Source organism: Chelonia mydas, chromosome 26 (assembly GCF_015237465.2).
Source record: "Chelonia mydas isolate rCheMyd1 chromosome 26, rCheMyd1.pri.v2, whole genome shotgun sequence".
Lineage (NCBI taxonomy): Eukaryota > Metazoa > Chordata > Testudines > Cheloniidae > Chelonia > Chelonia mydas.
Genome location: NC_057859.1, coordinates 6,648,824 through 6,662,608, shown reverse-complemented (window position 1 = coordinate 6,662,608; position 13,785 = coordinate 6,648,824). Strand labels below are relative to the sequence as shown.

Here is a 13,785-nt window from a genome sequence, read left to right as displayed (position 1 = left end):
CCGCCCTAAACCCCCCGCCCCCACAAGCAGAGGGAGAGATGCCAGAGACTACACGGAGTCCACTAGGAACTTGATTAAAACAAGGAGGAATCCAGTGGCACATAATCCTTAAAGACTAATAGATTTATTTGGGCATCAGCTTTCGCGGCTAAAAAAACCCCACTTCTTCAGATACAGGTTTTTTTTACCCACGAAAGCTTAGGCCCAAATAAATCGGACCCCTCGTTTTGCGGCTACAGACTAAGACGGCTACCCCGCTGACAGTTGCTATTGCTTGGAAGTGGAAGGCTCTCCGATACCAAGGTGATGGGCACCAATATAAAGCCTTACGATTGAGATAGAAGAGAGATACTTTGCAAGTCCCCACGGACACAGCATGCCAGGAGCAGCCGGGGCATGGCAGTTTCCCTTGGCACTGAGAACATATCAAGTGCTCAGGAGCCGTGGGAGCCCAGAAAGGTAGCCGAGGGCGTTCACTGCTGCCCCGGGCTCCAATCAGACCTGGGAGGCTTGGCTGGCTGGCTTATAAATGCAAAGCAGGGAGTGTTGCAAAGTGAAAGTGCCTGTGGGCTTCTCCCTGGCGGCCTTGCGGGGAGGGAGATGAGCTCCCGGGCGCCCCTTCCAGGGAGGCCGGAGGGACAGGGCAGCACAGAGCCCTCAGAGGGCAAGAGCCCCCCCCAGGGCTCGCTGCAGACCATGCCCCTCTCCTCCAAGCCGCTCACGTCCTTCCTCATCCAGGACATTCTGCGGGACGGTGCCGACCGCGGAGCTGCGGGGCAAGGGAGGAAGAGCCGGGGATGCTGCGGTGCCTCTCGCCCGGAGCCTGCGCTGGACGGTGCAAGCTCCGCTCCCCGGCCGCCAGCGGGGACACCCCTCCCTGCAGGGGTCCCCCCGCCGGCCCAGGAGCAGGCAGGAGCGCCAGCCCCAGGTAAGCGGTCCCCGCGCGCGCCGGGCTGTCAATCCCGGGTCCCGGTCCCGGCCAGCAGAGACCCTGCAGCCCGAAGCGGGGGCAGCTTCTCCGCCTTGGAGCTTGACCTCCGAGCGCTGGGTTCTCGGGGTGCCGCGGGGGCAGCTCCGACTCAGGCGACAGTGCCGCGACCTGGGGTCTCTGCCGGGGGAAAGCAACAGAAATAGCCACTGTCTGCACAGACTATTCTCCCCCCCAGAAGAGCTCAGCTCCTAGTTAGGCACCTCAACCAGTGTGGGTGCTGGGCCACTGCAAATTCGCCCCACCATTTTGGGGAGGGGGGAATATATATATATATGGCCCCGCCTGAGTCCACGGGAGAGCTCAGAAAGACTGAAACAAGAGCCCCCCACTTAGTGCCGCAGCTGCGTGTTTAAAGAGCTCCTGGACGCTCCCTTTATTTGTCTTCCGGCCTGGGGAGGTTGCTGCTTTCACCATCACTGAATATGTGAATCTAACACCAGGTCTTCAAATCCCATTCCTGGAGCAGAAGCTCTTTGGGACAGGGGCTGGCTGTCCGTTCTGTGTCTGTCCAGCACAAGGGGGTCCTGGTGCATGACTGGGGCTCCACCTAACAATAAAATATTGGCTGGGTTCACGGTGATGGGCATCTTATTGGTCATGCACCGGCCGAGGAGTTATTTTTAAGCTGGTGCGTTTCTGGACCTGTGTATTTCCAGGTTGGGGCAGCAAAACAGGAAAGGCTGCAAATCACTGCCGCAGCGAAGGTAATGCTTTCAAGATAGCATGGCGCTTCCTTTAAAGAATGGTGCCATTTCAGTATCAACAAGTTTCTGGCACATGACTGAGGGAGGGGGGTAAGAAAGAAGCTGCTACGTTTTTGTTTTTTGTTTTGTTTTTTAATTGTTGGTGTTGGGGAAGCAGTGGAAACCACTGCACTCTCCAGGGACTGCTACAGTCTCTCTCCATTGTGTGTTTGATATACAAGAAGGGGGAACACACACATGTAAGCTCTTTGGGGGAAGGGACTGATCTGTTTTTCATTTCTACAGCAATCCAGATATTCAGGAACTACTATCATAATAATAAAAGACACTTTAATCAATCACCTTCTTGTGACAAGGGATCTTTCCAGGTGAAATTGGGCCTGACGTTCAAACAAGTTTTCACAAAACCGAAGATCAAGAGAAAGGTTTCAATGAACCTTTCTTTAAGAAGGGGGAGAAATTCCCTTGGAAATGTACTTTAAAAAAACAAAACAAAAAAACACTCCCTTACATTGAGCCAGATCCTCAGCTTCTGTAAATCTTCACAACTCCACTGACTTCAGCAGAGCTAAACCGATTTACACCAGATGAGGCATAACCCATTGTTTCCATCCCAAACATTTCACCATGGGAAACTGGCCTATTGCCATCGTCCATGCTGAATGAAATAAAAAAAAACAAACAACAAAGTAACAAACTGCGTAAATAGTGACAAGTTCATTTGTTTTTAAGGTTCGTTCGGTTTTAGTAATCGTAGGTGTCATTTAGCACCACAGAGGAGGGCATTGCTGTTCTTATTTTTAACCTGAGGCTGTCTCTTTAAGAAATCTTTCAGACTGTGGGTTTTAGGTATGGAGGGCTTGATCCTGAAAAGTGCAGAGTACTCCCAGCTCCCACGGTCTTCGATCAGAGCTGTGGGCACTCAGCACCTGTCTGGATAGGGGCTGAAGTGACAGAATGATTCTACTGGAAATAAGATTAAGGTGACGTGTCTGGTTGCTACACTGCTGAGCTGTGATGTCCATCAACGATGCCCTAATTCCTTTGCTCTGCTCTCCTGTCACATTAAAACCAGCATGTACCAGCATGTGTCTTTCACGTGGCAGGTATCCTCCTTACCCCTCTAAACTTGCTCAGCAATGCCACAGCAAAAAGAGCAGCAGAAAAAAGACACTTCTGATCTCGTTACCCTGAATATATCAGAAGTTCAGCCTTCTAGCAGTAAAACTCCCACCTGAATGGTAACTTGCGTAGGGATCCAGATCCTGTTCCCATTGATGTGAACTGGAAGCTTTGCCATTCACGGGGATGAGGTAGGACTGAGTCGAGAGCCCAAATTCTCAAACTTGGGTGCCTTAAGTTAGGTGCTAAGGGACTGATCCTGCTGCCAATTAAAGCAGTGGAAAGTAGCAGTACCTCTATGGAACTAAGTGAAGTGTGTGGGAAGAGAACTGGGCCCCTAATTTTATCCTGATCCACCTGAATAAGGGCGCTTTTTTTTTTTTTTTTTTTTTTTTAAAGGCTTATATATCATGGCTTGGTTTCAAAGACAGTAACAGGTGCTCAGCACCTCTGAAAATCAGACCCACTTTTATGGGTGCCTGGACATACAACTGGGCATCCATCTTTGCAAATGTTGGCCGATGACTACAAATTACTAGGGCTGCCATTCCCAAGCATTCAAAACTCGGGAGATATGCCTTGAAAAAACAAAACAAACCCTACATCATGAGGATGGTGGGGTCTTGTTTTGTTTTTTAATTTGCTATATAGTTGCCATCTAAGCCTTGGGGAGCACTGACTTCACATTTCCAAACTTTTCTCTGCAACGTAAGAGTAGAAACTGACCTTTTTAAAGTGAAAGCTGAGAGTCTCACATAAATCACAGGACTCCAGGATCTAGGGCTTTAAGAAAAACACCAACTATTGCAAGACTCACAATAAAATCCCAAGAGTTGGCATCACTGTTTTATTTGTATTACAATCATGCTTAGGAGCCCCAGTCAGGGCCCCATAATGGTGACACCCATTGTGAGTACAGAAGAAAAAGGCATTTTAAACAACAGAGGGACATATTTTTAAGAGCATTTAGGTGCCTGACTCCTACTTAAAGCAATGGGAGTGAGGTGCCTAAATACCTTTGAAAATCTGGCTCAGAGAGAACACTGTATCAAAATTCGGGGGCAGGCGGAGAATTATATACCAAAGGTTTTTGAATTTTTAAGCTCGCGTGAGCATGTAACAATGTCTCCAGGATGACAATAGAATTGTGTGCTCTCTGCAGGGAAAACGCCTGAGAACAGGCTGTTTTGATTCCTTTCTGGCGTCTAACTCCCCTCTTCCTTCCCCCAGAGGCATATAAGGAGACCGACCTGTCGGACTGTGAAAACCCTCTGAAATCCTCACTGATCAACCAAAGGACCCCGAAGCAGCAGAAGCGCTCACGGGCAGCCTTCTCCCATACTCAGGTCATCGAGTTAGAAAGGAAGTTCAGCCATCAGAAATATCTGTCCGCCCCGGAGCGAGCCCACCTGGCGAAGAACTTGAAGCTCACTGAAACCCAAGTGAAAATCTGGTTCCAGAACAGAAGGTACAAGACCAAAAGGAAGCAGCTAGCCTCAGAACTCAGTGGACTCGATAAGAACTCTGTTTTCCCAGTCGTTAAAGAGGATGATGTCTCCAGGGCCGCTCTGATTTCTGTGTATAACAGCTACCAGTACTATCCATACCTGTACTGCTTGAATGGCTGGAGTCCCTCTTTGTGATAACTACAGCTAAAGACTTCAATTTTTCCAAAGAGAAAAGCTCTTTTTATTTTTACTGTTTTGCTTTTTCTAATAAGGGGGCTGCGGGGAAGGGGGAGAAAGCACTTCTGACCAGATTTTCAGTGATGCTGAGCACCCTGCATGCCCTTTTCCCTTCCAGGGAACTTGCAAGGTTCTCGACACTGCTACAAGTCTAGGATAACATTTTCCAAAGCACCTAATAATAAATGCCACGCTTTTGTATAGCGCTTTCCATGGGTAGATCTTACAGTGCTTTAGAAAGGATTACAATCTCCATTCTGCAGATGGGGAAACTGAGGTACAGAGCAAGGAAGCGATTTATCCAAGGCCACCCAGGGGCAGAGTCAGGAATAGAACCCAGGCCCCTGAGTTACAGTCCACTAAACTATAGTATCAGCCCTTTTCCCTCATTGAAAGTCAATGGGACTTGGGCTCCCACGTGTTTAAGTCTCTTTTCAAAGTGGAACTTAGGTGCTTTGGAAAACTTTAGCCCTCCCCACGAGCAGCGTGTAAAAACTAAGTCATGATGATGGTTTTGCACAGCAATTGTCTCGGCATGTTCATCTAGGCCATTAATTCTGTGACACTGTATAGTATATTTAATATTTAAGTACCTGGTCTTCTCAAAACAGAACACAGGTGGGGCACTGAATGGGAAAAAAATGGAGTCTGCATTTTTTTTCCCCATTAAAGGGAAACTAAGAGCCATGTGGTCCTAAGGTGAAGACCGTGAGATATATTAGAACTGTGTCAGCCAACATGACAAACCCCATTTAAATTACTGTCCTGAACTGGTCAGTGCATATGTACACCACTGCTCTTTACTGGCTAGAATTAGAACTGCATAACTATGTGTCATAGCACCTATACTGCACGTTAAAGTAGCTCAAGCGGTAAAGACCTTTGTTTTGAAGTAGAAAGTTTGCCGTTCTCTCTCTGCTGTGTCACTAAGTGATGTGTAGCCACGATGCGCTGCATAGTAACAAACATGAAATACTAGGCGACAACAGAGGTGTTCCCATATGCAATAAATATTGTGGGCAGGATCCTCGGCTGGTATCAATCAATTCTCTGATTCTGAAGGAACCGTGCCAATTTACACCTGCTCAGGTTCTACAGCCTACACACCAATGTATACCACCAGTAACTTGGCAGCATGTACCAAACCAGAAGACAGCACAAAATTCAGTATCACAGTGACAGATCTGTTTTGCATATCACCACGCTGATGCTGTTTGAACATTAACACACAGAATTACTGTATTAAATACCTTAAGTTTTCAGCCTTCCTAACAGTTTAAAGAGAAGCAATTCTGTTTGTAAAATTAGATGAGACAAAGCAGCCTTGTGCTTCAGAAGAGGCTCGCTATTACTGGAAAGTTTTCTTATGATCACAGAGTTAAATGATCTTATTGTTGTTATTCACACTCACCATTTGAGCAGACTAACAGAGGTGATTCCTGCTTCTGTTTGATACATACCATATTAGCTTGATGCTGCATGATGCAGAGCACCTTTTGATCCTATCTTCTTTTCTGGGGAGTGAGAAAGCTCAGAACTTTGCAGTATACAAGGGAAACATGGGATAAAGCTTTTATGCATGGTTGTTAAGTGAATAGCAATATTTTGACCTCTGTTAGTCTGTTCAAAGTAGCAGTGATGGCTTTTAGGAGCAAAGGAAATGCCTGCCCATACATAAAGTTTGAGGAAACATCTATTGTGGAGGAAATAAAGGTTTTAAAATAGAAATGAAATAAAAATGCGGGGGGCGGGGAATTACGTTAGATCATTTATAATTTCAGTGGACCAAATTCTCAGGTAGTACAAATCAGATTAGTACAAATTAGAACTATGGCAATTTATGCCCTCTGAGCATATGTGGCTTTTTTAAAAATCTATCAAGCTCTTTATAATGGTGCCCATCTTTGTAGTATTAACCCCCCCATCCCCCCAAACCACAAAAAGCTAAAGGCCTAATTTCCCTCCCTTCTCCTCGAGGCAGTTGGGGCTGCATATCGTTGGAGTGATTGCTTCCAGAATGGGAAGTGTAATAATTTCTTTTCAGAGACAAGGGGTGCGGGGAAATGAAGTAATATATTTGAGTAGACCAGCTTCTATTGGGGAAAGAGACAAGCTTTCAAGAGGACACTGAGCTCGTCTTCAGGTCTGGGGAATTTTTAGAAATCTTATTTTTCACGAAAATATATCTTTTGTCTCCCTCCTCCCCCAACACAATAGATCTGCAAACCACCCACACTTACAAGTATCCTTACTCATACCAGGAGACCTGCGGAAGTCCAGAAGACTCCTATCGTGAGCCAGGATTACTTATGGGAGTAAGAGTTTACAGGATCAAACCCATTAAGGTGAACAATTCACCAATGCCACCAATTTATGGTCATTGCCACTGTGTGAATTATTTGAAATACATGAAAGGATAACTGCCTGTTTTCTAACTCGTCGGAATGTAACTTCTAGTATCTCTAGATAACATTTTTCTTCCAGCTCGTTCTTTATTTAGAACCTATTCATTCTGAAAGGATTCAGTCCTTTCTCTCAGTCAGCATTAAGAGTAGAAGGTCATCTCTGGGCTGTTACAATATGTTTCAAATTCAAGCATGCTGCTTATCCACTTTCCAAAAGAAGTGATCATACAGTACTTAGAACAAAAGATTCCTTAGGGTCCTACCTTGGGGCCCTGACTCACTTGAGGAGCCCCACTAACATCGATGGGATAGGATTACTCAAAAGGAGTAATAGCTGCAGGAGCAAGCACCAAATGCAGAAATCCACAGGCACATTTGGGCCCAACAGGGCATGCCTTGCACCTTGTTCCATCATTTACACCAGTGCAAAATGGGTGCAAAACACTTACCATGCTGATCTGGTAGCTTTACATGCCTATTCTGCACTGGTGTAAAGCTCCTCATTCTCTGTTGCCCTGTACCTTGTGTGGTCATTTAAATCAGGGCAAAGCGGGTGTAAAACATTGCCTAATCAGAATGATACGGTCTGATTCTTATCTCACTTATATTGATCTAACCCCATGGATCTCCATGAACTTACTTCTGATTCACACCAGTGTAAATGTAGTAACGTCACCTACCTGGTCTGGCTTCAAGCTTTCTGCTGCCTCAGTTTCCCTTCACTTAGTTTCAATTTCCCGACCTCCTCAGGAAGGGCTCACTGCCACACTCAAGTCTCTCCCCTGCGCATAAAATATGGGCAAAATATCAACCACAAAAGCAGTTCCTCTGTCCATCCTGCGCTAGAACGCCCATAGGCTTTCCCCGTTGCCACTGTGGTGAAAGGAGGACTCACCCTTCCCTCCAGTCACCCTGCTTCAGGGCCCACAGCAGAGTTTTCTCAGTCTTTTCATGGGGATCACCTTCCCCCTTCCCAGCTGGGTCCGATAACTGAGCAGGGCTGGCCAGCCCCAGACACCCTGGCCCTTAAAAGGGATAAAGTAGAAGAATATGCACCATAGAGTGTGGCTCACCCATTTTGCACAGGTGTAAATGATAGGGCAGTGAAGAATTGGGCCCCATCTGCAGGGCAACAATGGATTTGATCCATTGTTCTTTAGTAGTCATGGTAACTGAACACCCACTTGGCTATTTCACCTGTGTCCCAGCTGTTCTGCTCTCAGTTTGTAACCTAGAACAAAACTCTGTTGGCTATTCTCACTCTGAACTGCCACCCTTTGTATTTTTATGAAAATCAGCCCAGTGGAAACGGTTGTTATTTCTGTATATATATTTTGATACTGTTTTTCCAATGTGTGTATTGTACTTCGGAATAAAAAGTCTGCATTAGAAGTGGGCCTCTGTGGGGTTTCTGGTTTGGGGGGTTCGTTTTTTTAAATCTCCTTTATGTGTGTTTCAAGTTTACGTATTTGGGGCCAAAATCTGGCTACAGCCAGGCAAACGCACCGGGCTAAGGCATGGTGTGCAAACTCAGGATCCCTTACTCCCTTCCCTAGTGCACTCTTACCAGGAATAGCAATGGGGCTCGCTCACATGCCACGAATGCAAGGGAGGAAGACAAGCAGCCAGCATGACTCAACGCTCTGAAACAGGAGTGGATCTGGTGGGCGAAGGGTCGTGGCTGGGGGCCAGCCCGGATGCACCACTAATGGTGCTTACAGGCTGCACAGATAGGGCCTGACGGGAGTCTATCCTCAGAGCTCACTGGGATTTGGATCTGGCTCCAAGGGAGCTCATGCCGCATCCTTAAGATGCCACAGATTCACAGCTCCACCTAAGCATCCCACATTCTGCCTTTCCTAGGTAGAATACCTTCCCTAGCATGGTGCCTCTGTGTCCCATTTCCAGAAACGTGACTCTGGCTCTCAAAGCTATAATTTAGCCCTTATTCCTCCAGGACCTTACTCCTACGAGTAGTACTTTCATATGTGAGAAGTCCCACTGAAGTCGGCGGGTGCAGCAAATTTGCAGGTATCAGATCACCCCCCGTCACCGTTAAGAGCAGGCTAACGCTTAATGCTACCAACGCTGGGTCCAGTCCAGCCAGGAATTGCACATCCTGACACCTGCTGAACCACCTCCATTCTCATTTACTTTAAAGGAGGCCTCAGCAGCCACCACACCTTGCAGGAAGGAGAACAATCTTCCCGCCGCCATTCATTTACGACTCCAAACTTACATGAAAGCTGATGTCATTCACCTGATTAGCAGCAAACGGATGGCTCTCTAGCGACCAGCAGTTTATACAGTAAGGCGCTTATTCTAGCTAAAATGTATGATGGTTTCACATTTTTCCATACTTTGAGTATATGCAGAGGCCTCTAAAGGTTTTCAATTTGGATTAACCCTGTAAACTCAACCCAACCCACTCTGCTTTCCAGATAGGAGACAATGCAGCTCTTTATTTTAACACTCGTAGGCCCCCATTCGACAAAAACTTATGCATGTGTTCACCTTTGTGCAGGAGAGTAGCTGCATGAACCCAGTGGGCCTACTCAAAACGTTTAAAGTTTAAGCATGTGTATGTTTGAAGGTTTGGGGCCTTTGGATGAAATTCATCCGTGTCGGGGGCCAGAGCCATGGCTACTCACCACTGATGTCCCACATAAGCCTTACTTTGAAGCCTATGTGCTGGCTCTCTGTACAGGGGTGAATTTCACCCTTGAAGTTCAGAAATAAGTTCTGTGCTTTTCAGATTTTTTAAATCAGGTATTTTGCACGCTCCAATCTGCAGTACTTTCATCCGAACAGGAAAAAAAAAAAAAAAAAAAATAGTAAAAGCACACAGGAACCTCTGTCATAAATTCCACAACTAGGCAGTAAGTGTTTCTTTCAGATGAGTCGCTTTCTCCATCCATCTTCCACTAAGGAGACTTATTCCAAACTGACAAGAAAGCAAAACGGGCCACCTTCATCCATTAAAGTCAATGGAGTAATTGGACACCCAAAGTGAATTTGGGACAATGTGTTTCGGCATTTGGATTTTTTTTTTTTTCCTAAATCTGTTCACACCACACGGTAGCGTTTCTTCATGGCCCTGCACTTCCCATCCTCATTTACACCAGTGCCAAGTATGTGCAAACTGCTACCGTTCTGATTTCGTAGTGCAAGTGTAAAGAACAGCAAAAGATGCCATACAGCACAGAATCAGACTTATGGGATTTGGCTCTGAGCGGATGGCAAGAGCAGAAACGTGTCCGTGTTTGTGCGGACAAAGCTGAACCGAGCTGTGAATCTTCCCTCAAAATGTTATTTTTTTATTCATTATTTCTTAATGTTTATTTGTTAACTTAGCGGATTTAAATTTCTGTAAGAAAAAATAGCCATAAAGCCGGGAGCCTAGCACACACACCTGCTCCTTATAAGCCATACGTGGCCCTGCTATGTTGCCTGTGGGGTACTTTTTCAAAGCAGTGATGTTAACTGGTTGTGAAAGGCGCACAAAGTATAGCCTTGGAGACTGAAGTCCTGTATCCATGCAACAGGTACAACGGGGGCAAATTCTGCTCTCAATTGCACTGGGGTAAATTGAGAGACTAAATTCCTTGACTTCAATGGATTTATGGGGGTGCAACTGAGGGTATAATTTGGCCTTATAGGGCCCCCCCAAATAAAAAATAATAATCTTTAAATTACTTTATGATCAGGTGTTATGCACCAAGTTGAAGTATCTTCTTCAAGAGAGAAGAAAGCATAAGGGAACCTTTTGAAACCAACAGTTTCACATGGTACAAATTTAGCCCTCATGTTTCTGCATATGGCGAGGGGGCGGGGGTGAGAGAATGGTCTAGAATCCAAGCCCACGTCTCAGCTTTGAGATGTCCCTCTATGGCTACTTGTGGCGGTGGTTTTTCTTACCAGATAAAAGGAACTGGACTGAAATCACCTCATTTTCACCTAAGCTAACAAACCAGCCATCAAGATGGCAGAATTTGATCAAGAGGGACCCCCCTCTTGGGGTGAGAGGGCCCTTCTTTCTCAAAGCCCATTTCAGTCTTCAGCCCCAGTGCTGAAAGCACCAAAGAAACCAGACACCATTGCAATGCTGATCTTGCAATTAAACGGATGGAGACCACAATTCATTTCACACAAGCTACCACCACTTGACACCAGCTGGTAACAACTTCTGGTCTCCACTGCCCCAGGATGCATTGGAACTAGTGGCCTAGAGGTGAAAGGCTCCTCAGCCCATTATTAATCCCTTACACAAGCCAATCCATTTCACAAGATCCACCCTACTTGCCACTCTTGTCTGAGAAGTTTCTTTTGCAAACCTCAAATCCACCACGTGTATTAGACTGACTTGCTTTGTGTATGTGCAGTTGAGAAGAGAGGTGGGGCTATCTTGTGATTTGAGCATGGGATTAGGGGTCAAGGAGCTAGATTTTTAAAGGTATTTAGGCACCTAATGATGCAGACAGATGCTAAACGCGCCCAGGCACTTTTCTAAGTCCCATTAGATGCCTAGCTGCATTAGTAGACACCTTTCAAAATCTGGTCCCAGATACCTGGATCTATTCCCTGCTTTGCCAATGACTCACTCGGTGACCTTGGGCAAGCCACTTTGCCTCTCTATACCTCAATTTCCTCATCTGTAAACTGAGAATACAAAAGCTTTTGGATTCACGTGTCAAGTAATATCGGTACTACCCGTCTCAGGTGTTAGATTTTTGCCAGCGTTCCAAGGAGCATGTATGCACACACACCTGGCACCAGTACTTCTCCAAAAGCTGATTCTGGGAACCAGGTAACATCTCACCCACTGTGACCACATTCACGTCCAGAGAGGCAACTCGCAGTAGTAACATCCCAACTTGATTAGGCAAGGAACCCACAGATTATTTTGTAACTCCTGCCATTAAGAGTTTGTTGGCTGACTCCTGCCTAGAGACAATGAATGTTCGAGTTCTGTATAATTTTTCCTCCTTTGCAACTCTTTTCTGTTGAATCCCCCAAGAGCTTTTCTACAGGGGACAGTAAGGCTTCCTTCCCGCTGATACTTTAACGCAAAGCACAAGGACACAGAGAAAAAAAGGGCTGTAACGTTTTGATATCCACATAATCCAGTGGTAAAGCATTAATGACAACAACAGAAAGGACCAAGCAAACTCTTGCTGTGATAAATTTCCTCTTGATTAATACAGAAAAGAAAATCCCACCCAGACTATGGGGACATGGAGTTTTAATCAACCTTTGCAATGCAGAACTCCTGTTTCTAGTAGGGCAACAAACATCATTTAACATCTGTCAATTAGAGTCAGGCTCCATAGCCAACATATCTCTATCAGGATTAAATAGTGTCTAATGCTGACATAATATTTACACTTGTTTCTGCCAAACCATTTAACACAGCAAAAAAAAAAAAAAAAAAAAAAAAAGGGTTGTCATTGGATAACGTAACTGTTGATTAACATTTGCATTCAATAACCCACACACTTGGCGAGCAGCCCCAGGAAGGGAACCAAGAAAAAATTCTCTCTGACCTAAATCAACATTTGCAAACCAGATTGATGGCAACTAGTTAACTCAGTTGGGCTAACAGTCGGAGACAAGGGGCATAAAGAGTACAGAGACACCGGAATTGCCATAATAGATCAGACCTGTCCTTCATCTAATGCAATATCCTAGCTCTGAAAGTGACCACTACTACCTGAGGAAGGTACAAGAAACCATGTAGGGGGGGAATTATGGGATTACCTACCCTATGGAAAGTTTGCTCTGACGCCCAAAAGTTAGAGGCTGGTTTAAGCTCTGAAGACGAAGATTTCAAATCTTTTCCAAAACCAACCAAATATAGGGTGAAATCGATCCCTGGGCAGAGGACGAGCCCAAGGCTTATACACTATCCAAATTCTACATCAGACCTCAAAATAGGGCTTACGTGGGACAGAAGTGCCCCAGCCCTTTATACAGTGAGAAAGCTTAGGATCACATTCAGGCAGGTTTTACGCACAGCATCCACCAGATAATCTACACCTGGAGCAGACGTGCTCTGTCCCCATCCCAGCTCCTCCATCAATTGAAATTCACACACAGGGACACTCTCTGACAAGGAACATACAAGTCAGGGGACAGAATTCATAAGTTTATGAGGTTTGCATACATGCCAGGCAGATTATTCATGGCTAGGGTGACCAAGTGTGGAAAATCAGGATGGGGGAGCGGGGGGTAAATAGGCACCTATATCAAAGACAAAGCCCTGGATATCGGGACTGTCCCTATAAAATCGGAACATCTGGTCACCCTACTCATGGTGCTGGAAGGGACTCTCTTCAAAGAGGGGCTAGTTTTATGCTGTCACTAGCCAGAATACAGAGTCCCAAAAATTCTGCATTCCATGGGCCTGATTTTGAAACACAGCCTTCAATTTTGCATTCAATTTTTTTGCACCTGTGTGATGCCCAACATCTTGTCCGACAGTGGGGATTGAACCTGGGGCTAAAAGCTTGTGATGCTACAGATTGAGCTAAAGAGCCCGGGTTCCGTAGCCGGCAACTGCAACAATTCACATCCTCTGTGGATTGGCACATGCCACAACGGGTTATATCTGTTTTTGGTACCGATGCTTAAAGTTAAAACAAGTGGTTAAATGATTTACTGTATGGCGGCTGGAGCGTTCACCACCTTGCAGCACTGAGCCTGTAAAGCGCAGGAGCCACTAAGCAGCTTAAGTGTCCCAGCCATGATTCTGATGTACAGACTCCACCACGTACAACTTAGAAAAGAAGAAAGGTACTCTGCAGAAATGGCAAACCACAGATTTCCAGTTGCACTTGTACGATCTTCCCATGGGAAATTACACTGCGTGACTTCACAGA

The 13,785-nt window shown here is 45.8% G+C and overlaps 1 protein-coding gene across 1 annotated transcript; it reads left to right on the top strand.

Annotated features, from left to right (window-relative positions):
• Positions 1-554: 554 nt before the first annotated feature.
• On the top strand, positions 555-8,298 carry NKX3-1 (NK3 homeobox 1). Its single transcript, XM_037886317.2, has 2 exons — positions 555-928; positions 4,048-8,298. The coding sequence occupies exons 1-2, from the start codon at positions 601-603 to the stop codon at positions 4,458-4,460; spliced, it is 741 nt and encodes a 246-aa protein (XP_037742245.1). The 5' UTR covers positions 555-600; the 3' UTR covers positions 4,461-8,298.
• The last annotated feature ends 5,487 nt before the right edge of the window (positions 8,299-13,785 follow it).